Source organism: Rhinoraja longicauda, chromosome 9 (assembly GCF_053455715.1).
Source record: "Rhinoraja longicauda isolate Sanriku21f chromosome 9, sRhiLon1.1, whole genome shotgun sequence".
NCBI lineage: Eukaryota > Metazoa > Chordata > Chondrichthyes > Rajiformes > Arhynchobatidae > Rhinoraja > Rhinoraja longicauda.
In genome coordinates this window covers 38298433-38324421 of record NC_135961.1, presented here as the reverse complement: position 1 = coordinate 38324421, position 25989 = coordinate 38298433, and the positions used below count along the sequence as shown (strand labels likewise).

Below are 25989 nucleotides of genomic sequence, written 5' to 3'. Positions count from 1 at the left end.
AACATTTTTTAAATTATTGAAGACTCAAGGTCTTTGAGGAACAGATAAGAAAGGCCAAGATGCCTTGACATTTTTCATGGGAGAGCAGTTGGAAGAGTCAAATATGGTCTGTTTCTGCTTTCATTTGCCACGTTCATGCTCAATACCACAATCCATAGTTTGGTTTTTTAGAGAATTGGCATGGAAACAGGCCCTTCGGCCCACCGAGTCCGTGCCAACCAATGAAACTCGTAGACTAGCACTATCCTATACTAGGGACAATTTACAATCTTACCAAAGCCAATTAACCTACAAACCTGTACATCTTTGGAGTGTAGGAGGAAACCAGAGCACCCAGAGAAAACCCACACAGGTCACGGGGAGAACGAACTAACTCCATATAGACAGCACCATTAGCTGGGATTGAAACTGGTCTCTGGCGCTGAAAGGCAACAACTCTACCGCTGTGCCACCACGCCACACTTTACTCGTTAGCCTACCTGTTACAACCTTGCTTTTTATGGAAAAGATTCCTCCCCCAACCTCAACTGTATTTCAGACTGTGGTGGATAATCCTTTCACAGCGTACTGCTCACCCCCATTTTCACTTAGTGATGGACAAAGTGCTGGAGTAACTCAGAGGGTCAGGCAGCATCTCTGGAGATCATGGATAGGTGCCGTTTTGGGTCGGGAACCTTCATTTGAATATCTTTGTGTTCTACATCCTTTACTTGGTGGTATCTGCTGTATACCTTGGAATGTGACATCCATTTCTGAAGTTCATATGTTATATGAGCCGAAATAGGCCATTTTGCCCATCAAATCTACTCCGCCATTCAATCATGTCTGAACTATCTTTTCCTCTCAACCCCATGCTCCTGCCTTCTCCCCATTACCTCAGACACGTACTAATCAAGCATCTGTCAATCTCTGCCGTAAAAACATCCATTGACTTGGCCGCCATTGCCTCCTGTGGCAATGAATTCCAGATTCACCACCCTCTTTCCACTGCACTTGTGCAAGCATTCGAGCAATGCAACGCAAGTGGTTTCACATCACTTCTAATTTCATGTTTGACCAATGAAAGCTGAAGAAATTGGTTTATAAGAGTGAAAATTGACTTGCATTTACATTTTGAATGATTGTATACTTTTGGAAATATTTTTTACATCCAGCTGGTCTCATGCAAAATAAATGCTCCATGTCAGAATTTGTTACGTCTGACTGGTCTCACTTGATTATAATGCTCCATGTCCATTTTTTCCAATCTTTCCCTTTGTTTATTCAGCATCGGGAATTCAATCATACCAGTGCAATTGATGACAAGTTCTAGTACCAAACTATTTTCCAGTTAAATAAAACGAATGTTTTCAAAGCAGCCACAGCTAGACATAAAAACAGCTTTATTTCCCACGAGTAATAGTTCTACTCAATAACCAAAGTCTGAAGTCCCTTTTTTGCTCTGGTTTATTTTCACCCACATGTTTAGTCCGTAATGTTGTATCCTTATTGTTTTGGTGCGTTTATGCTTGATTCTTAATTGTTAACTGTGTTTGTGTTGTCATTTGTGAGCGGAGCACCAAGGCACATTCCTCGTATATGCACATACTTGGCCAATAAACTTATTCGTTCCCAGATCTGACAAAGTCGTCAACCTGAAAAGCTTCCACGGATGTGGCCAATTGACTGAGCATTTAAGAGTCTAGTCATAACGCACAGTATACAGTAGTTATCAACTTCCAGCACTTCTTGTTACTACCTCTGGCTGAAAAGATCTGACATTCTTAATGGAGTTTAGTTATGATATGTATTCATTCTTTGAACTCCATTAGTTGTTAATACTGATTAGCAAACTACCTGATAGTTTGATGGATTAAGCATCATATTCATCGCATATATAGGGGACAAAAAATATGCAATGCCACCTTGATAGATCCAAGTGAACTCCTCCATATGGAATTTATCCCAAATTCAGAAGTCTTGATAATTGCTTCACCCCCCCCCCCCCCCCAACACTCCACATTTATGCTCAGCAAATCACTTTCATCTCATTATTCCCTAATTGAGTACATCTCTTTTACCCTATGTGGTCTTGAAGATCCAAGTTTTCTGAAGAACAGGTAACGGTTAGATGTCTTGGCATTATTGAACACACTTTGCAATGGCAAATATATTAAACTTGCTGATTTTGCAAACTCTTTGAAAAAAACAGCATTACTATAGGTGAACTGTTGAGGTTTATTATTGCCACATGTACTGAAGTACAGTGAAAAGCTTTGTTTTGCATGCTATCTAAACAGATATACTAAAGATAGACATAATCAGTTCAAATTCAAGTACACTAGATAGAGCAATGGGGAAGATACAGTGTGCAGAATAAAGGTCTCAGCATTGTGGCGCATCAGTTCCTTCGACAAAGTCCAATGTCCTCAATGGGGTAGAGGTGAAGTGTCCTCAATGGGGTAGAGTACCCGAATGGAAAGACCTTTATAACAGGGGAAAAAGCTGTTCCTGAGGCTGGCAGTGCGCATTTTGCAATAGCAGGATTCAACAGCTTAACCATAATTGAGGGTTCTTTTATAACACTAACTGGATTGGCATTGCTGTCTTCTGTACAGCCCGAGAACAAACAGAGTGCAACACCTTCCAACAGATTCATTTATATTTAAAGGCTCTCATAACGACCTACCTATCAGGAAATTTCCAGACAAAGGGCTGTGTTTTAAGCTCATTTGAAGAAAAATAGATTTTAAAGACATGACTAATGCTAGGCAAGTTCCAGTAATTATTTTACTTTTTGGTTTACTGATGTCCACTGTAGATCAACACAAGTTCTAGCTTTGCAAAGTGCTGTTTCCACTAGCTCAAGCAGCTAGTTGGACCAGAGGCTATGCTCCCATATAAATACTCCCAATGACCGCATACCTCATAAGACCATCATGTGATAGGAGCAGAATTAGTCCATTCAACCCATCAAGTCTCCTCCGCCATTCAATCATGGCTGATCTATCTCTCCCTCCTAACCCCATTCTCCTGTCTTCTCCCCAGAACCTGATACCTGTTCTCCCCTTAACCTCTGATACCGTTGCTCTTCCTGGCTGCTCCTCTCCAGTTTGGTACCACATGCTCTTGGCAAAAGTATTTTCTTCCTCTAACCCACTCCTGCGGCTCTCTCTAGCGTGTGTAACTAAATGCACCACACTCACATGGTTTCCACATTTTGGCTTTCAATCAAAAAATGTAAGCCATAATGTCTAAGGAACTATTTTTAATATCATAGCTATGATTTCCCACACTGAACCTGCACTTACCTCAATCCATCCATATGCCAAAAAACAGATCAAATAATGCCAGCATGCAGCACAAATCTTCATGCGCAGCTAGATTTTCTAGAACCTTTTATTTGCACAATACTGGCCTACGGAGTGTTGTAAAATGTTTGAATGCTCAGCCAAAGTAGGAACAGATGCCATTAATGCAAAACAGAAGATTGTTGGGAAAACCTATTGCGATTACTTGAGGTAATTCAAAGTGCAATTAAATGTCATTTTGTTAAACTAGAAATTGTGTTTCAAAACATCACTTTCGTTTTATATTTTAGAGCAACAAGTGCAACAGAACAAAAGATCATGCGATAGGAGCAGAATTAAGCCATTCAAACATGGCTGATAGACAATAGACAATAAGTGCAGGAGGAGGCCATTCAGCCCTTCGAGCCAGCACCACCATTCAATGTGATCATGGCTGATCCTTCTCAATCAGTACCCCGTTCCTGCCTTCTCCCCATACCCCCTGACTCCGCTATCCTTAAGAGCTCTATCTACCTCTCTCTTGAATGCATTCAGAGAATTGGCCTCCACTGCCTTCTGTGGCAGAGAATTCCACAGATTCACAACTCACTGACTGAAGAAGTTTTTCCTCATCTCCGTTCTAAATGGCATACCCCTTATTCTTAAACTGTGGCCTCTGGTTCTGGACTCCCCCAACATTGGGAACATGTTTCCTGCCTCTAACGTGTCCAACCCCTTAATAATCTTATATGTTTCGATAAGATCAGGGGTATCTGTGGAGGGGATGGACAGGCGATGTTTTAGGTCAGGACATCTGTCCAAAGAAGGTTCCCGACCTGAAAAGTCGTCCGTCCATTCCATCCACAGATGCTTCCTGACCCACTGTGTTACTCCAGCACTTTGTGTTCAGGACCTGGACTCCACTGGCCAAGTAACCGGTTCCATGTGCCAGTTTCTCTGTGAATCTGTGAATATTTATACGGCAAAGCTCAAACTGCAAGAGTGTAAAAATAAACAAATTATCTATCTCTCCTTCCTAACCCCATTCTCCTGCCTTCTCCCCATAATCCACGATATCCTGACAGGATACAGCTTTCCTCAAAGCAGCATTTTCAAATGAAATAGTGAACAAAAGATTAATCCAAGTAAGGAATGATGAAATCTCTACAGTTATAGATCTATTAAATGCAAGTATTGTTACATAATACTTAACTCAACAGCTACAGGCCGGTGGCACTGACATCACACCTGATGAAGACACTGGAGCGACTGGTCCTCGTCCATCTTCGCCCCCTGGTGAGACCATCAATGGATCCGCTGCAGTTCGCCTTCCAGACTCGCATCGGGGTGGAGGACGCCATCATCTACCTACGCCACAGAGCTCTTTCACACATGGAGAAGCCTGGTAGCACTGTGAGAATTATGTTCTTTGATTTCTCCAGTGCATTCAATACCATTCAGCCTGGGCTTCTGGGGGGCAAGCTGGAGCGAACAGGAGTGGATCACCACCTCACATCCTGGATTACCTCACCAACCGACCACAGTATGTGAGGACAAAGGACTACGTTTCGGACATAGTGGTCTGCAGCACATGGGTTCCGCAGGGAACAGTGCTAGCTCCTTTCCTGTTCACCCTGTACACTGCAGACTTCAGGCACAGCTCATCAAACTGCTATCTACAGAAGTTCTCTGATGACTCTGCCATCGTTGGCCTCATCACAGACGACGATGACAGGGCATATAGAGAACATCCAGGGAATGGACATCGGGAGAGTGGACTCTTATAAGTACCTGGGTGTTTACCTTAACAATAAACTTGACTGGACCGAAAATATCAATGCACTGTACAAAAAGGGCCAGAGCAGACTTTACCTGCTGAGGAGACTCGGGTCCTTTGGAGTACAGGGGGCACTCCTAAGGACCTTCTACAACACTGCGGTGGCATCAGCCATTTTCTATGGAGTGGTCAGGAAGGCCAGCTCTGTCCTGGGTTGCCCCCTCAAGTCAGTACAGGCGGTGGGAGAGAGGAGGATGATGGCAAAGATAACATCGCTGCAGGACAACGACTCCCATCCCATGCAGGACACTGTCACTGCACTAAGTAGCTCCTTCAGTGACAGACTCCTTCACCCCAAGTGTGTGAAGGAGAGATATCGGAGGTCCTTCCTTCCCGCTGCTGTGAGACTGCACAAGCAGCGCTACTCCCAGCAGACCAGTTAACAGTAACAGTTAAAACAAAACACAGTAAATGATGACAATTATCCTTATCTTTATTTGTATTTATAATGAATGTCTCTGGCTAACCACTTTGCTGCTGTAACACTGCAAATTTCCCCAGTGTGGGATAAAATAAAGGAATATATTATTCTAATAGACAATAGGTGCAGGAGGAGGCCTAAATGCATCTATCGAAAATAATTCTACAGCATGTATACATTGAAAACCAGATACCAGATATTTTGTAAATAAGCAAAAACAAAAAAATACTTAAGGCTATTATATATTTAAGAGATGTAGATAATGTTGCAAAACGTTTCAATGAGTTTTAGTTGTATACTAGATCAAGAGGACCCGTTGGGCCCAAACCTCTCCTGCGTTGGTGCAGCACCCTCCCCCCCTCCCACTCCCCCCTCCCACTCCCCCCTTCCCACTCCCCCCCTCCCCTCTCCCCTCACTCCCACTCTCCTCCCCCCTCCCCTCCCCTTCCCCCTCAACCCCCCTTCCCCTCCCCCCCACTCCATCCCTCTCAACCCCCCTTATCCTCCCTAACCCCCCCCCTCCTCCCTCTCCCAGAGATTGATTTAAACTTTAAAATGTGAATAACTAAACATAGCACAAAAAGTAAGGAAATTTGTGTTTGGTAGATTATTTCTTTGTTGTAACAATGCTTCTTGGCAATAAATCTTATACCGTTGGAAAGCCTGTTTATTTCCCTTTTACATTTGTAAGGAACATGCATTTGTGGGATGAGCAGCAGAGCTGAGTATGTGGGTTGCGCCCATGAAAAATCTGCCAAATCTTCTCTGCCAATGCCAAACAGCTTATTCTGCCATTCACTCTTGTTCGGTGTTGTTTGGTGGATTGGATGATTGAAGTCTGAAGAAACAAGACATATTGGCAATTTAACAATTTATTCATTTAATAAACAGGAGCCTCAGTAGCGTGTGGAAGAACCATACACAGCCACAACAGCCTGGCACATCCTCCTCATGCTGGTCACCAGCCTGGTCACACACTGTTGTGGTATGGCATCCCATTCTTCAACCAGCATTTGTCGCAAGTCAGCCAACGTGGTTGTGTTGGTCACTCTGGCACGAACAGCACGCCCAAGCTGATCCCACAAGTGTTCAATGGGGTTGAGGTCAGGACTGCTGGCAGGCCATTCCATCCTCTCCACTCCCAAATTCTGGAGGTAGTCTCTGAGAAACCCTGCTCTGTGGGGGCGAGCATTGTCATCTTGGAGGATAGAGTTCGGTCCCAGACTGTGGAGATATGGGATTGCCACTGGTTGCAGAATCTCATCTCGATATCTCTCTGCATTGAGATTGCCTCCAATGATGACAAGCCTCGTTTTTCCAGTGAGGGAAATGCCACCCCACACCATCACACTGCCTCCACCAAAAGATGTTACTCTATCGGTGCAGCAATCAGCATAGCGTTCTCCGCGTCTTCTCCACACTTTGACCCTATGATCCAACTGCCGTAGGCAGAATCTGGACTCATCGCTGAACATAACGTTCCTCCACATGTTCAGGTTCCAGTGCACGTGTTGCCGACACCAGCGCAAACGGGCCTGACGGTGAAGGGCAGTCATGGCAGGCCTCCTGGCAGCCCTATGAGACCGGAGATCGGCTGCGTGCAGTCTGTTCCGAATTGTCTGGACAGAGAGCCGTCGGCCATATCGTCCTGCAAACCTTGACTGCAAATCTGTAGAAGACAGCCTACGGTTCCTAAGTCTTCTTCGGGTGTCGTCTTCTTGGGACGCCCACTTCGCGGCCTGTCTCTGACATCCCCCGTTATATGGAACTTGGCCTTCACTTTGGAGATGGTACTAGGGCTCACTCCAAATAATGCCGCAACTTGGTTTTGCGGAACACCAGCTTGAAGTTGCCCTATCGCACGGGCCCTATCCAGATCAGTCAAACGTGGCATGCCGATTCTTGGAGCAGACACCTACTGACCACTGTAGCAGGGCCCATGCTCACAGATGCTGCCAAACCTGATTGTCAGCACCTGGGGGGTACCAGAAGCTCAAAACAAGAGTCAATAGCAACAGCAGAATAAGCTGTTTGGCATTGGCAGAGAAGATTTGGCAAATTTTTCATGGGCGCAACCCATATACTCAGCTCTGCTGCTCATCCCACAAATGCGTTCCTTACAAATGTGGCACCATTTAAAAGGGAAATAAACAGGCTTTCCAACGGTATAAGATTTATTGCCAAGAAGCATTGTTACAACAAAGAAATAATCTACCAAACACAAATTTCCTTACTTTTTGTGTTATGTTTTTTAAATATATAACACCGATTTCAATGCAACTTCTTCCATTAGCACCAAAGGGACAACAGCGAGTAAGGTGGGCCTAAAATTGTCGCACTATCGTGTACCATTTTCGCTGTAGTTCAGGAACAAACAAATAAACAAATGAATGTTTTAGTATATAGATAGATTTGCTGCAATTATATGGCTGGCTCTGTGATCAGCAGAACATGAAGACATGTTTAAGTTCAGGTCAAAGATCTTTCATCAGAACTAGGCAAAAAGATGAGTAAAAAAACACTTGCTCTCTAATTTTGCATGGTCCTGATAAAAGGTCAATGTAAAACATTACTCTCTCCATAGATGTTTTCTGCTTCGAGTCCTTCCAACATATTGTTTTTATTTTATGATTTGGAGGACGAGGATCTAAAACATTACAGTATAAGCACAAAAACATGGCCCTGGTTCTCAATTAATTTCTTGCATCTGTTTTCTGTGATCGTCATTACCTTGAAATGAAAAGGCAGCAGGCACATGGGATCCTTAGTAACAGTGGCTTTGATGTGTCCATCTAAAAGAGACTTTTCGATAGGCACATGGATATACTGAGAATGGAGATAGGGGAGATTTGTTTAATTTAGCATCATGTGCAGCAGACATTGTGGGCCCGTTCCTATGCTGTATGTTTCTATGTTCTATGTTCAAATGTCGACTCCCCCCACCCCCAGTTGCTCCTTATCTCAACATGGAAAATGTTCCTTTTCCATTGTTCCCAAATCTTGATGATGCTTGTGGGAGTGGGATAGCAAAGTGCAAGTGAGGCATGGGTGTGGAGTACGCAATAAATGAGGGAAATCGAGGTACACATGGGATGGAGATGGGGAGAAAGGACCTTGCTCACTGATCCCAACGTAATGAGATGTCATTGGTGATTAAGGTGGCAGAAGATGCACCCTTTTAGTTGACATGGAAATAATGAGTAGAGGACCATGCTAAAACTGCATTAAACACTAGATCTTGCACTAAATGTTATTCTTTTTATCATGCATCTGTACACTGTGGAAGGCTTGATTGTAATCATGTATAATCTTTCCACTGGCTGGTTAGCATGCAAAGGCTTTTCACTGTACATGACAATAAACGAAACTGTTAAGCTTCTGCTGTCAGCACGCATGACTATTAAACACGGTTGTCTGAAGAGGTGCAGAGAAGGAAAGCTTTATCATGTGACATAACTCTGTGCTGTGACCGACTACTTATTTTCCTATGGCACATGATAGTGTTAGATTTCAGCATTTGATTTTAATGTCCCATTCAGGCCATCACCTTTTAATGCTCAAACTTGAGTATCATTTGCTATGCTACGTTCTGGACTTTTACTTCGTAAGAAAGAAAATAGAAATTTGATATCAAAATGATTGAGCACATTCTTAAAAATGATAGGCAGTTGTGATTTGTTGCAACGATAAAGCAATGAAGATTGGGATTTTGATGCAATATGCAGTGATATATTGTAGTATTTACAAGCCAAGCAGAGATGGGAGCATGGGAAAAATGTTAACCTATAATGCATGTGTGACATTAAAGAAAGAAAACGATGAAATACAACTCTAGTATGACACACCACACTGAAAGTGTCAAAGATTTACAACATAGGTCATTTGGCCCATCTGTCCCTGTGCATCAAGAAAACCACCAAACCTTCTTATGTAGGAAAGAACTGCAGATGCTGGTTTAAATGGAAGGTGAAGACTGAAGGGTCTCGACCCGAAACATCACCCATTCCTTCTCTCCAGAGATGCTGCCTGACCCGCTGAGTTACTCCAGCATTTTGTGTCTACCACCAAACCTTCTTGTTCTTTGACATTCTTGTTATCTCAGTCCTGCATGAGTAACCCCTTACTTTGAGACCGTGACCCCTAGTCTATGAAAATAATTTCATTGAGATCACCTCTCATTCTTCTAGATTCTGCAGAGTAGAAGCTGACTGTGAAATGATCTCCATTGCAAATTGCCTATCTCAGGAATCAATCAATCTAGTTAACCTTCAGCGCATCCCCTCTATCACAACATCCTTCTACAGAAGGCATATCAGACCAAACACGATATTCCAGATGACATCACACCACGGTCCTTGTCTAAATGCTGCAAGACATAACTCATGTACTCAAATCAACTTGCCTTTAAGACCAATTTACCAGTTTATGCTCTAAAATGTCCATATACTTACATTGCGACTTATACAAATTTCTCTGAGCAGCATTTTTTTCAATCTTCCATCATTTAAAAAAAATTGTTCAGTGACGTTTATACAAGGTTATTTAGATCCCTTGTGCATCAATAGTTCCCCAATCCATTTAAATAATACTTCCCTACCAAAAAGTGGATAACTTCTCGTTTCACTTCTTTAAAATGGACCTGCTTTTTACATACCATCCAAGCAACTTCCAAATTACTTTAAATTATCCATGCATCCCCCTCGCCTCACTCGGTCTTTTAATTATCAGCAAATGTTGCATCATGTTCGGTCCCCCCACCACAAACATTGATGTATTGTGAGCAGTTAAGGCCCAACACTGATCTCTGTGGTATCCCCACTCATCACCACCTATCACCCCTGCTGTTTCCTATCCGTCAACCAAATTTTCAATCCATGTAGGCTACAGATCAAACCTCTATTTCTTGTGGAACTTCAAGACTTTCTAAAATTCCAAATACATTCCAGTCACTGGTTCTTCCTTAATTATTCCACCGGTTACATCTCCATAACATTCAAGAATGTTTAAAACATCAATTTTCTATCATTAAGTAATGCTAACTTTTAACAAATCCTATTGATGTGCTCCAAGTGTCCTTTTACCGCACTGACATTACAATACTCTGCTTATAACTTCTCTTTTTCAATAAATTGTAGGATTACAATTGGCATCCTCTTATCACCAGTAACAGATGGATTGATAGATACAGCCACAAGGTCCTCACTGACCATTAATCACCCGTTCGCACTCATTTTATGTTATCACGGTTTCTCACCCACTCCCTACACACTAGGGGCAATTTACAGAGGCCAATTAACCTACAAACCTGCACGTCTTTGGGAAGAAACCAGCGCACCCGGAGGAGACCCACGTGGTCACAGGCAGAATGTGTAACCTCCACACAGACAGCACCCGAGGTCAGGATCGAACCCAAGTCCCCGATGCAGAGTGGCAGTAGCTCTGCAAACTGTTTCATAATCTATAGGTTCTTGGAAGTTAGCGATCAACACAGCCACTACCTCCTCGTCCACTAAAGTGCAGATTATAAAGCACTGGGGAATTAATCCAGTTTCATTATTTTGGCCAGCTCGACAAATATAGTTTTTTTTAGAACCTAGTGCAACTTGGGTGGGGGAGGGTTAGAGAGAGAGGGGGAATTCTGGGGCTACCTGAAGTGAGAGAAATCACTTTTCATACCACTGGGCTGCCCAAGCGAAATATGAGATGGTGTTCCTCCAATTTGCGTTTAGCCTCACTCTGACAATAGAGAAGACCAAGGACAGAAAGATCTGTGTCAGAATGGGAAGGAGAATTAAAGTGTCCAGCAACCGGGAGATCAGGTTGGTTCACACGGGCTGAACAAAGGTGTTCACTTGGGCAGCTTACAGCCCAGTGGTAAGAATATTGATTCCTCTCACTTCAGGTAGCCCTGGCATTCACTCCCTATCCCAACCCCACCCAAGTCGCACCAGGTTCTCATTTTAACCCTACAAACAGCTTACAATGGCCTGTTTTCTTTATCATCGTTACGTTTTTGCATATCTTTCATTGTTCTTTATCTCTCCACATCACTGTCTATATCTCTTGTTTCCCTTATCCCTAATCAGTCTGAAGAAGGGTCTCGACCGAAACGTCACCCATTCCTTCTCTCCAGAGATGCTGCCTGTCCTGCTGAGTTACTCCAGTTTTTTGCCATTGCTTTGTTCTTCATGAATTATGCTATTTCTGGTTGTAAGGAATCTACTGATTTTATTTATTTGTTATATATTTGTAGAAGCTCTTATCCTTTTGCCTCTTCTCCATTTTCAAGTCATAGGCCAGGAATTACAAGAGGTTGATAAGAATGTTATAACTTTATCTCTCCCCCAAAGATGATTTTGAGAAAAATCCCCAAATCATTCTCTCCATTTACCTCGTAATTTGTTGCCAATACAGAGCTTTCGATAGTATCTATTTAGATAGCTGAAGGGCATGATCTGCCAACAGGATCCAGCCTGGCGCAATTAGGGCTGGTGATGTGGGCTTGGAAAAGGACACCACTGTCAGTTTACAAACCCTGTGTGGATTTGCAGAACTTTGAAGAGAAGCATTAGTATTTTATCGCAGTGTTTATTGCACATATTGCATGTAACAAAACAACACAGGTTTAGGTTTATTATTGTCACGTTTACCGAGGTAGAAAAAAAACACTGGTTTGCGTGCGATCCAATCACACCAGATAATAGTGCCTCTCTTCTCTTCCAGCTTTCTTCCCCCCCTCCCACCCACAATCAGTCTGAAGGGCCCAGACCCAAATCCTTGCCTATCCATTTCTCCAGAGATGTTGGCTGATCCGCTGTGTTACTCCAGCATTTTGTGTCTTTTTTGTAAACCAGCATCTGTTTTTCCTTGCATCTACAGATAATACTATACATGAATACAATCAAGTCAAACACAAGTACAAAAGGTAGAGTGACGAGGAAGATACAGAGCATCGTAGCATAGCAGTTCCAGAGAAAATGTTCGCAATAAGGTAGGATGGAGAATCGGGACTATACCTAGCTTATGGAAGGACTGTTCAGAAACCTGATAAAAGTGAAGGTGGTGTGTCTGAATCTGGTGGGACGTGCTTTCAAGCTTCTGCACCTGAGATATGGCTCCCAAAATACAAAAATAGGTTCCGATCTAAAACGAATGTCAATGTGAACTTTCGTTACAGGATTGGGAGGGGGCTGTTGCACAGCAGAGGTAGAAGATCTTTGTTTTGCAGATGCTGAAAGAAAATTGCTTTGCGTGCCAAATCATACCAAATATCAGATAATGCAAACGATGAGATAAACAGCGTGCAGAATATAGAGATGTAGCTACAGTGAAATTGAAGATTAAAAGTGCAAGGGCCATGCTGGTCTTCAGCACTTCGTAAACCAGCATCTCCAGTTCCTTGCATCTACGTCAAGGTGGTTACATAGAAACATAGAAAATAGGTGCAGGAGGAGGCCATCCGGCCCTTTGAGCCAGCACCACCATTCATTGTGATCATGGCTGATCATCCCCAATCAATAACCCGTGCCTGCCTTCTCCCCATAGCCCTTGATTCCACTAGCCTCTAGAGCTCTATCTAACTCTCTCTTAAATCCATCCAGTGATTTGGCCTCCACTGCCCTCTGTGGCAGAGAATTCCACAAATTCACAACTCTCTGGGTGAAAAGGTTTTTTCTCACCTCCGTTTTAAATGGCCTCCCCTTTATTTTAAGACTGTGGCCCCTGGTTCTGTTGACCGGCAGGAAAGGAGAGAAGAGAGAATGACCATAGTATGACTGGTTCTGGATTATGTTGGCATCTTTACCAAGGCGGCGCAAAGTATAGATGGGAGATGGTTGCTGGTTTGTGTGATGGACTGCACTGTGTTCACAACTTTCTGCAATTTAGTCTTGGGCAGAGCAATTGCCAATTGTAGAGGGAAATTTGAATGCCCTCAATTCTGGAACTCGTTCAGTAGATTTGCTCAAATTGAGCTAAATGAATTAATGCTAACTCCACTGTTCAGTTTCACTACTCTTGGAACTTCCCACTTGTATTATGCAACCAAGTCACCACAAAGCATAATACAGCAAATACAGCAAACTGTGGAAGCGAGAGTTCACAGGATAGAAAACCATAACACTATTTCTCAGTCATGTACAACAATCCATGAGGGGCAGTAGCCCAATACCTAGAACACAGACCAGTACAGCACAAGAACAGGCCCTTCGGCCCACAATATCTGTGCCGAACATGATGCCTAGCCCAGCTCTTATCTGCCTACACATAACCCATATACAGTGCCCTCCATAATGTTTGGGACAAAGACCCATCGTTTATTTATTTGCCTCTGTACTCCTCAATTTGAGATTTGTAATAGAAAAAAAAAAACACATGTGGTTAAAGTGCATATTGTCAAATTTTAATAAAGGCCATTTTTATACATTTTGGTTTCACTATGTAGAAATTACAGCAGTGTTTATACATAGTCCCCTCATTTCAGGGCACCATAATGTTTGGGACACAGCAATGTCATGTACATTATGTCATAAACATTATGCTGCTGCCATCAGCAGTTGTATCATCAATGAAGATAAGTGAGCCAGTACCTTCAGCAGCCATACATGCCTGGGCCATAACACCCCCACCACTGTGTTTCACAGATGAGGTGACATGCTTTGGATCTTGGGCAGTTCCTTCTCTCCTCCATACTTTGCTCTTGCCATCACTCTGATATAAGTTAATCTTCATCTCATCTATCCACAAGACCTTTTTCCAGAACTGTGGTTGCTCTTTTAAGTACTTTTTGGCAAATTGTAACCTAGCCATCCTATTTTTGCAGTTAACCAGTGGTTTGCATCTTGCAGTGTAGCCTCTGTATTTTTGTTCATGAAGACTTCTGCAGACAGTGATCATTGACAAATCCACGCCTGACTCTTGAAGAGTGTTTCTGATCTGTCAGACAGGTGTTTGGGGATTTTTCTTTATTTTAGAGAGAATTCTTCTGTCATCAGCTGTGGAGGTCTTCCTTGGCCTGCCAGTCCCTTTGCGATTAGTAAGCTCACCAGTGCTCTCTTCACTTATCATTTATTTATTTGTCTCTGTACTCCACAATTTGAGATTTGTAATAGAAAAAAAATCACATGTGGTTAAAGTGCACATTGTCAGATTTTAATAAAGGCCATTTTTATTCATTTTGGTTTCACCATGTAGAAATTACAGCAGTGTTTATACATAGTCCCCACATTTCAGGGCACCATAATGTTTGGAACACAGCAATGCCATGTAAATGAAAGTAGTCATGTTTAGTATTCTGTTGCATATCTTTTGCATGCAATGACTGCTTGAAGTTTGCAATTCATGGACATCACCAGTTGCTGGGTGCCTTCTCTGGTGATGCTCTGCCAGGCCTGTATTGCAGCCATCTTTAGCTAATGCTTGTTTTGGGGGCTCGTCCCCTTCAGTTTTCTCTTCAGCATATAAAATTGCATCCCCATCCCTTTCTGTCTTCTGCAGCATTCCCATGCCCACCCCTTGTCCAACCATCTGCCAAAGAAAAGTCCAATCACTTGTATCCGCTTGCCAAGTTCTGTACTTACTTCTCTTCCAGCTTTCCTCCTCCCCTGCACCACAATCAGTATGAAGGGGGGTCTGGACCATTACTTGCAGTTCCTTGTCTCCGTTGGTTCGATTTAGCTTTCAAATCATTGGATTTTTTTAACTCGCCAGAACAAATGTACACTTTCATTTCCACCCAATACCTTTATTTATTGGAAGGAATACATTCATGGCACCACTTCCGTCTGAAAAATATTCTCTGCTGGTCCCACAACCAAATGCAAATTCTATGCACAGCTCCACAGTTAAGTTTATAGAAAAAAAAATCAAAAACTACAGTCGTTGCAAATCTAATAGAACAACAACATACTGAAAATAATTAGGTCATGCAGGGAGGGACATAAAGTTGAAGTTTTAGATCAATGATCTTTCCGTTAAAAGGCCATTGATCTGAAGTGTTGGTTCCAGTTCTCTTTCGAGCACTGGAGCTCTGCCCTGATGCAGAAGGCCATTTATAGCCCAGTGCCACTCCTGCCACCAACACGTTCTCACTCCACAGTCCCTGACTGCAGGCTACCAATCATTCCACTCATATGCCACCAACTCACCAAAAAAAACAGAGCACAACATACAATATATAGCACAAGGCTAGAATCTTGATTAAAACACAGTCACCGAGTCAGGCAGTGGAGGGAACAAGCAGATGACGTTTTGGATAGGGACCCCTCTTCAGACATCAGTCCATTTCCCTCCACAGATGCCGCCTGAACCAGTGAGTTTCTCCAGCACTGTGCTTTGCGCAAGATTCCATCCTTTAGTAAATGCGGTTTCCCCCTTGTATCACGGATGGATCTCACATACAAGTCTCATATCCCGTAGTTCTGCTCTCCTCCTCCCAGACGCAACAAGGACAGAGTTCCCCTGGTTCTTATTGTTCACCCCACCAGCATCCACATCATCCTCCAACATTTTCATCACCTTCAATGTGATACCACCACTAATCACATCTTCCTATCTCCATCCCTCCCACTCCCTCTGTTATTCCTTGGTTCACTCATCCCTTCCCACTCAAGCCATCCCCTCTGCAGATACCTTCCCCTGCAACTGCAGATGTCACTTACCCTTCCTTTTCCCTCCTCTCGCACTTCCGTCCAGGAACCCTAGCCATCCTTACAATTAAGACAGAGGCTCACAAGCACCTCCTCTAACCTCATGTACTGCATCAGTTGTTCAGATGTGGGTTTCTGTATATCAAATGAAGTCTCGGCGACCGTTTCACTGAATACGTGCTCAGTCCGCCAAGGCCTACTGGATGTGTAGGAAGGAACTGCAGATGCTGGTTTAAACCGAAGATAGACACAAAAAGCTGGAGTAACTCAGCGGGTCCGACAGCATTTCTGGAGCAAAGGACCAGGTGACATTTCGGGTCGACATCCTTCTTCAGGCCTACTGGATCTTCCAGTTGGTAACCACTTTACCTCCATATCCCAATCCCATGTTGACCTTCCTGACCTGGGCTTCCTCCATTGCCAGAGTGAGGCCTCGTGCAAATTGGAGGAACAGCATATCATATTTCACTTGGGTGGCTTGCAACTCAATGGTAAACAGGTTGAATTCTCCAATTTTAGGTAACTCTTACAAACGCCTTCCTCTCCCCTTCTCCCTCCTTCCTTCCACTGAAAGTTGGTATACTACTTCCACAGTTCAACTGCGATTCCCTCTTGGGGTTATACCTGTCCCTAGCCAATAGTCAACCCATCAGGAACCTCCTTGCCCGGGGTCATCTGTTGCCAACCCTAATATGTCCTGTTTTTTCCTTTGCTTCCAGTTTGCCCAGACCCCCAATCCTGTTACTATCAGCCTGAAGAAGAGTCCTGACCTGAAATGTCACCGATCCATTTTCTCCAGAGATGCTGCCTGACCCGCTGAGTTTGTCCAGCATTTTGAGTTTTTGACCAAATGTAAAGCCTGTCGCTACCCTACCCTCCCTACCCCAATTTACAACTCTGCACTTTGCCCCTATCTTTAATAGCACAAATTGAACTGTTGCTTTTAGTTGTAATACAAGTGTGATTTTCTTTTGCAAGACCATTCACTTGTTTCCTCTCTATCTCAAAGAAAACCATCTGTCCCCAAAAAATCTCCCACTCATCCCATTAAGTCATTAAAGTTACTCCCATTCAGTTCCCTGCCTGTCACAATGCTGTCTTCCAGCCACACTACTCAATGCTGCTAATGTTCTTTACAACAATAATTCCTTTAACACACAAGATGGGTAATTAGAAACCAACTGTGCTGAATTCTATAGACAGCCAAGTAATTTTTATGCTGTTAAAATTGGGCTGCACAATTGAACCTCTATTTTGAATAAGGGCAATAATGTAGGTATTTTAATGGAATCAATACCAAACTGATTCAAATATATACATGTAGCTCGATGCTATTAATTATTACAATCTTCTTTGATTTTCAAGAACATAGGTTTAAAGTGAGAGGGGAAAGATTTAATAAGAACCAGAGGGGCAATTTTTTCCCACCCAAGGGATGGTGGATGGAGCTGCAAAAGGAGTTGGTTGAGCCAGGAACTATAACGACATTTAAAGGTACATGGAATAGGACAGGCAGAATTCAAGGTGCTGTTCTTCTAGTTTGAATTTGAACTCACCTGACAGTGGAGAGGCAAAAGGACTGACAGATTGTTGTTTGAATGGGGATGCTGGCAACCGGGAGCTCGACAGCATAGCCATTACAGACACAGTACAGACTTTGAGTACTTGTGCTGTGTCTTGCCAATGTGGAGGAGGCCACATCGAGAGCATCAAATGCAATAGAGGTTTCAAGGTTTGTTTATTGTCACATGTACCAATTAAGGTACAGTGAAATTCAGATTACCATACAGTTATACCAATAAAGAGCAACAAGACACCCAAATAAATTGGTGTATACAAATCTCTGCCTCTCCACCTCAATTCTCAACAGTGGTGCCACACAAGGAGGTCTCCGCTCCCTGCTATACTCCCTATACATCGCAACTGTATAGCCAAATTTAACTCTAAGTCCATCTACACATTTGCAGATAACACCACTGTGGTGTGCCAGATCACGAACAATGACGAGACAAAGTACAGGAGGCAGATAGTGAACAGTAACATACCATCCCTCAAAGTCAACAAGACGAAGGAGTTAATTATCGACTTCAGGAAAGGCAGTGGGGTATATGCCCCAATCAGAACCAATGGTGCTGAAATGGAAGTGGTTGAGAGCTTCAGGTTCCTTGGCGTTAATATTCCCAACAAAATTGTCATGGACCAACCACGTTGAAAAGGAACCCCTGCATCTCTACTTCCTTAGAAGATGGAGGAAAACCGGCATGTCTCCAATGACTCTTACAAACTTCTACAGGTGCACCATAGAAAGCATACTGTCGGGTTATATCGCAACTTGATTTGGGAACAGCTCTGCCCAAGACCGCATGAAATTGTAGTATTGTAGGTGTATCTCAGTCCATCACACAGACCAGACTTCCCACATTGCCTTAAAAAAGCAGCCAACATAATCAAAGACTTGTCCCATCCCTGCTCCTGTCCGGCAAAAGGTAAACATGCACCACCACTCATGAACAGCTTATTCTCCTGTTATCAGGCACCTGAACATTCCTTCCAATAAGTTAGGGTACCGTCGAATTCACCCCTACCTCATTGTGGATATTGGACTGGTCCATGGACTTATGCACTACGATGCTGAGGACTACATTCTGCACTCTGGATCTTCCCCTTTGCTCTACCTATTGTACTTGGATTGATTGCATTTATATATAGTATATCTGAACCGTTTGAATAGTATGCAAAACAGTTTAATTTTACGTTGGTACACGTGACAATAATAAACTGAAACTTGGAAGTGCTGTTCAGGTCTCTGGATGGTGATGAGAGGTGTATGGAGGTACACTCGACTACTTTTAAATGAACAATGTGCAATCATTAAATACTTGGAACTTCTCCAAGTTGCTTGGAGCAGAGTGCAGGTGCACACGGTGTGTTCCTCGTCGACGTGACATAGCTGTCGACCTAATAACTTGCAACAAAAGAAAGTGCTGGATGAACTCAGGCGCGGGTGAGACAGCATCTGTGGAGGTAATGGACAGACGACGTATCGGATCGGGACCCTTCTAAACCGCCTACACCCTTTTCTGTCATCCTTAATTCGAGGAGAAAACGTGCAGTAATCCTAACTTAAAAAAATGATTGAAAAACTGCCCGACCGCGCCCTTGGAACAAAATCCCGAAAATGCGGAGCTTTGAAAATAAATTAGGATGGCTTAAAAAATCTCTGCTGTCCGGTCGACATTCTCTCTTCCCAAGTCTCTAGTAGTTTTTCACCATAAAGAAACATTAGCTAAATTACACGCCTTAAAGAAAAATAATGTTTTCAAAGAAATCCGCCGATTCGGGTCTGTATCTGCATCGATGCCACATTGTCGCAAACTCCTACGCAAAAGTCTCCAGCAAACTTTCCTCAAACTTTTATTTGCTCCTCAGTCAATTTCCCCCAATGAAAAAGTAGCTCGCACTTCCTCCGCCAGACACTCAACAATCAGCATTTGTTTTCAAACCCATCGTTCCAAATTCCGGACAGAAATTATGCAAAATGTATCAAAACGCCTGTCAAGTGCAGTTTCCTTCAAAATCTGTTAGTACGTGAAATTTTACATGTCCAATACTTACACGAAAGACATCCGTGAACGAGTTAGGTGTTTGCTGCAGTGTGTGATTCTTTAAAGAAGCGAATCCGATGCAGACTTTAAAATGAATCAGTTTTAAAAGCTTTATGTTATAAATAAAATTATTACAAATGATTAGATTTACCGGCTTTGGCCAATAATTCAGTGAGAGTGCGAAAAGGTTTTTACACGCACCTGGTCTTGCATGAATGAGCCAGTTGAGAAAAGACGAAAATTCTGGTTAAGAAAGCATTTGGATTTTACATAGCTTCGCATTTCAACAGTTGGCGGGGAGGGGATGGTAAGGAAGAGAATATGTTGGATTTCCTCCAGAACAAGTAAGCTGCGGCAATGCAGTTCAAAAATCAGTCACCATTCTGCTAAGTTGTTTACTAAAGATATTCTGAATGTAGAGATAATGCCTCGCTGTAACTTGAAAGATTGTGATCTTTTCGTTGAACCCCCATTGTATCACTGGCCGCGGCAGATGTTTGTTGCAGTATCATCCCCACCCAGTTAAATGCACAGAGGAGGGAGGAGAGATTTACTGCAGTTTCAACACGGTCTCATTCTTATTGTATACTTTAAGCGCTGCTGCAGGAGCCGAAGTTAGAGGGGAAAAAAATGTGCTAAATGTAACACAGCCGCTTCCCATTGAAGAGCATGCGTTGTATATGCATCCTCGTTCATTTTCCTACACGATGCAAATTAAAAATTAAATTGTTTGGCGTGTTTTTTTTAAAATTTGGTTGACTTTTGTTTCGGCGGTGCACGCAGAAAGCTGCAGCAAACGGAGCGCATGCCCGGCGGCCCAGACTACTCTCCGCCAGCAGCGTACGCATGCGCGGCGACCGGGCGCTCCCTCGCTGCCGGCACCCTGCTCATGCGCGCGGCCGCATGATGCGCTCTACCGGCACTCCGCGCATGCATGGTGGCCGAGTGCTGCCCTCCGCCGGCGGCCTGTCGGCGTCCCGCGCATGCGCGCCGCCCGCAGACCCCGAGGCCAACCGACCGGGAAGCGAGGGGGACGGTGCAACCCGTTCTCCCCTCACACTCTCCCCTCTCCGCATTCGCTTCAAAACTTCCTCCACTGTGCAAAAGCTCTTTTTTTACCTTTGCAGCTCGGACGCTTCCATGTCGGGAGTCGCTACTGATGCATAGCTACTGTTGCTGCTGCTGCTCGGAGCTGCCGCCGTTCGGGTAGACGTCGTTGTTGGAAATAAATAAAGAGAGAAAACGTTGCTGTGGGGAGCGCTGCCGCCGGCTTTGCCCCCTCAGCCAGCGCTCGAGCTCCGCTCGGCAATCGTGGCGGCCATCTTGCGACCGGTCTGTGGTAACGACGGCAACCCGCGGCGGCCAGCCCGTGGGCGTGCTGCCGCCAGGGGGCGCGGCTGAGGCCGCTGCCCAGGTCATATCATATCATATCATATATCTACAGCCGGAAACAGGCCTTTTCGGCCCTCCAAGTCCGTGCCGCCCAGTGATCCCCGTACATTAACACTATCCTACACCCACTAGGGACAATTTTTACATTTACCCAGCCAATTAACCTACATACCTGTACGTCTTTGGAGTGTGGGAGGAAACCGAAGATCTCGGAGAAAACCCACGCAGGTCACGGGGAGAACGTACAAACTCCTTACAGTGCAGCACCCGTAGTCAGGATCGAACCTGTGTCTCCGGCGCTGCATTCGCTGTAAAGCAGCAACTCTACCGCTGCGCTACCGTGCCGCCCTGTGTACCTTTGCTCCTTTATAACCATTTTAAAAAACATTTCCAAATAAAAACCCTTTCAATTAACTTTGCTGTATTGCCATGTATTAAATGCACGCTAAACGTAAGCAGAGGGATTGGTTGAGGTGAGATAGTTTACATTTGCCTTTTATTACATTTCCAAACCAAAACTTTCTCCCCTGATTCTGTCTGAAGGGTCTCGATCCGAAATGACACCTCTTCCTTTTCTCCAGAGATGCTGCCTGACCCACAACATTTCGTGTCTACCCTCTGAATTAACTTTGTTGCATTGCCATGTATTAAATGCATAATAAACGTAAGCAGATTGGTTGAGAGTGGAACCGACAATCTGTTTACTACTGCCTTTTAATCTTTCATTCTTTAAGATTTCCAAACCAAACCCCCTCAAGTAACTTTGTTGCATCGCCATGCATTAAATGCACGATGTGTAAGCAGATGGATTACTTGGGAGTGGGACACAGCCCAGAAGGAACCTTGCACATAAGGTTGCGCAGATTACCTTATAAAAAAGATCTTCAAGGAAGATAAAATGCAATTAAATTGCTACGGTTTCAGATTAATGGGTGTCATTTGTGGAACGATTGCTTGGTTGGGGAGGGGACAACTACGCAATTACCTTGTTCCTCAGGTAGTGCTGGTGTGATTGACATGAGGCTGTATTCCTATGGCAAAGTGGATACCACCCAGTACAAAAATGCCTGTAGTGGTGCATTGTTACCCGTGCAAGGACTTTCTTGCACAACTTGATGTTTTAATTCTTGCCACCTGGCAGAGAAGTTTGCAAAAGCACTTTGAAGGAGCTGAGTGAATAAAGTCCTGTAGGAGCAGTGAAACCATGCAAAATAAACCACCACATGGTAAGGAATTCATGGTTCAATTGTACTTTGTCACGTACAATGTACAATGAAATTCTTTTTCTTTTGCACATATTTCAGTGATAATCTTATTTTTATTAGGCACAATAGGGGAGATTCACTCAGACTCCTCTGTTCTTGGAAATCCATATCCACCGATAAGTTGAACTGCTTTGGAATTACTGACTTTGTTGAGCAGGTCAGTTGTGGTTAAATGTTTTTGCCTCTCTCCAGGAACAGAAGCTGAATTTGGGGAAGCCAAGCATTCATAGTTAACACCACTGTAAACCATCTCTGCTGACACTGCAGGCGTTGGTTTTAATGTAGCTGGAAATACATTTTCCATAAATATTTGAGGTAATGGCATGCAGGGTGCATTCCAAAAATAGCTGCAAGGTATCTTAGAAAATGCAGGGCTGACAACAAGAACGCAATGTGTGCCAGAAAACCCCCCAAAGGTACAGCAGATCAGGCAGCATCTGTGGGAAGAGAAACAGAGTTAACGTTTTGACTTGGAAATATTAGCTGTGTTTACCCCTCTGCAGATGCTGCCTGATCTGAGTGTTGCCAGCATTTGCTATTTTTATTTCAGATTTCCAGCATCTGCAGGGTTTTTATTTATTTTTTACACAATCCATGTATTTGAATGTTAAAATGAAGATCTAGCTGACGATTCGACTGCTGAAGGACTATAATAAGTGTAGGGCTTATTTAAGAGCCCTCTATCTCAACGTAACAATTAATCAAATTGGTACTGTTATTTGATAATCTCACTGGTCCACTGAGAAATGCTGATGCTTTATTGTCACTTGTATCTAGCTAGGTGCAGTGAAACTCTTTGTTTTTGCATACAAAGTACACAAAAGAATCGCCACAAAGGTGCCGACAAAGTTACAAAAAGTACTCATCCCTTCTTCGTCCCACTGGATCCCCCTAAGTTCTTGGCGGCCCCCACCACGTTGGGTTCCACTTCGTTCTCGGCGACGCGGCCCGACCTCAAGGCTCTGACCTGACCTCGTCCACGGGGGTCAGACTTGTCTTCGACCTGATCTGAACACCTTGCATCGACCACTCACTCCACGGCCGCGGCGCCCGTGGGGCGATCCCTCCTACCCCATCGTCCAACCATGGCAGGCGAGTCAGTCCTACTCACCGGACGTGTCCCAGCCCGCTAATCACCGAGAGTGTCCCTGCCCGATAATCACCGGGTGTGTCCCTGCCCGCTAATCACTGGGAGTGTCCCTGCCCGCTAATCACTGGGAGTGTCCCTGCCCGCTAATCACCGGGAATGTCCCGGCTCACCGGGCACTACTCTAGCACCTCTACCACTTCTAGAAGACTTCTCACTGCCAACATCGGGCAGGAGGTACAGAAAGCCTGGAGTCCCCACATTATCAGGTTCCTGAAACAAGCTACCCAAACCTAACTCGACCGTAACAACGGAACACCATAGGGGGCACAGCCCACTTCTTGCACATTTGTGAACATGTTATTTTTCTAATTACATGTTTGCACTAATGTGTTGTTTTTTTGCACCTTATTTTTGAATTTTATATATAATTTTTGTATAAAACGTATAATTTCCTTTTTGCATTTTTGTCTGAGTACGTACGTGCCTGTGATGCTGCTGCAAGCAAGGTTTTTCATTGCACTGTACCTCGCCATACTTGAAACAATGAACTGACCTTTGGGTCCTGAAAACAAAGGTGAGGACAATCGACAGGCTTCTTCCTGTTTCAGCCACCTGAGAAATCTATCTACTGGATCAGTTTCCCACAGTATTCAGCAGCTTCTCTTCAGATTTCAGTACTTGTTGGGTTCAAGGTTTATAATAATAATAATAATATATTCCTTTATTCATCCCAAATTACAGTGTTACAGCAGCAAAGTGGATAGCAAGAAATCATTCATTATAAATAAAAGATAAATTGTCATCTGTTTTCCGTGTGTTCTTAGCTGTTATTGTTGACTCATCTGCTGGGAGCAGTGCTGGTTGTGCAGTCTCACAGCAGCGGGAAGGAAGGACCTTCTATATCTCTCCTTCACGCATTTGGGGTGAAGGAGTCTGTCACTGAAGGAGCTACTCAGTGCACTGTCAGTGTCCTGCGGGGGTTGGGAGTCGTTGTCTAGCAGCGATGTTAGCTTTGCCATCATCCTCCTCTCTCCCACCACCTGCACTGAGTCGAGGGGGCTGCGCCTGTGGAAATCTACCACCATCTCCCTGGTTTTCCTCGCGTTGATCCGGAGGTAGTTCCCCTGGCACCAGTCCACAAACTCCTTGATCAGTTCTCTGTATGCCCTGCCCTCGTCGCCGACGATGGCATAGTCGTCAGAGAACTTCTGTTGTAGAAGGTAACCCTGCAGAACCCCAGTGCTGTAGATCACCCTGTCTGAGACCAGGTCCTTTGTCCTCACATACTGTGGTCGGTTGGTGAGGTAGTCCAGAATCCAGGATGTGAAGTGATGATCCACTCCTGTGCGCCCCAGCTTGCCCCCCAGAAGCCCTAGCTGGATGGTGTTGAATGCACTGGAGAAATCAAAGAACATGATTCTCACAGTGCTATCCGGCTTCTCCAGGTGTGATGATGGCGTCCTCCATCCCGATGCGAGTCTGGTAGGCGAACTGCAGTGGATCCATTGATGGTCTCACCAGGGGGCGGAGATGGGCGAGGACCAGACGCTCCAGTGTCTTCATCAGGTGTGATGTCAGTGCCACCGGCCTGTAGCTGTTGAGTTCCTTCGGGTGCTGCGTCTTTGGTACCGGTACCACGCAGGATGTTTTCCACAACTGTGGAACTCTCCCCAGTTTCAGGCTCAGATTGAAGACATGCTCCACTATTCCGCACAGCTGGTCTGCACAGGACTTGAGAAGCTTCGAGCTGATGCCGTCCGGACCAGCCACCTTCCTCGCATTGATCTTCCTGAGCGCATTTCTCACCTGGTCTGTGGAGAAAGACAGATTGGAGCACAGGGGCTGGGTGCTCAAGAGTGAAAGGAGGAGGTGGGGGGGGGGGGGGGGGCGGGGTTCAAGGTCAGTTTATTGTCACATATACCAATTAAGGTACAGTGAAATCAGAGTTACCATATATGTCAACCTCTACTTCGACGAGACCAAGCGCAGGCTCGGCGATCGTTTTGCTCAACACCTCCGCTCAGTCCGTCTTAACCAACCTGATCTCCCGGTAACTCAGCACTTCAACTCACTCTACCATTCCCAATCTGACCTTTCTGTCCTGGGCCTCCTCCATTGTCAGAGTGAAGCCCAATGCAAATTGGAGGAACAGCACCTCATATTTTGCTTGGGTAGTTTACACCACAGAACATTGACACTTCTCTAACTTCAGATAGTCCCTGCTTTCCCTCTCTATCCCCTCCACCTTCCCAGTTCTCCCACTACTCTTCCTGTCTCTGACTACATCCTATCTTTGTCCCGCCCCCCTCCCCTGACATCAGTCTGAAGAAGGGTCTCAACCCGAAACGTCACCCATTCCTTCTCTCCAGAGATGCTGCCTGACCGACTGTTATTCCAGCAATTGTGTCGACCTTCGATTTAAACCAGCATCTGCCGTTTTTTTCTTTTACAACCATACTAAGTG

At 44.3% G+C, this 25989-nt stretch overlaps 1 protein-coding gene across 6 annotated transcripts in view; it reads right to left on the bottom strand.

The window, feature by feature from the left end:
* map3k4 (mitogen-activated protein kinase kinase kinase 4) overlaps positions 1 to 21137 on the bottom strand; it is a 116197-nt gene extending 95060 nt beyond the window's left edge. For 3 of the 6 annotated variants that reach the window (XM_078405199.1, XM_078405202.1, XM_078405204.1), the window contains exon 1: positions 20898 to 21136. In XM_078405199.1, coding sequence (XP_078261325.1) covers positions 20898 to 20920 — 23 coding nt within the window. In that variant the 5' untranslated portion in view covers positions 20921 to 21136. Of the gene's footprint in view, positions 1 to 19979; positions 20471 to 20897 lie in introns of those variants that run through there. The other 3 variants (XM_078405203.1, XM_078405198.1, XM_078405201.1) reach the window with 2 other exon arrangements.
* Positions 21138 to 25989: the final 4852 nt, after the last annotated feature.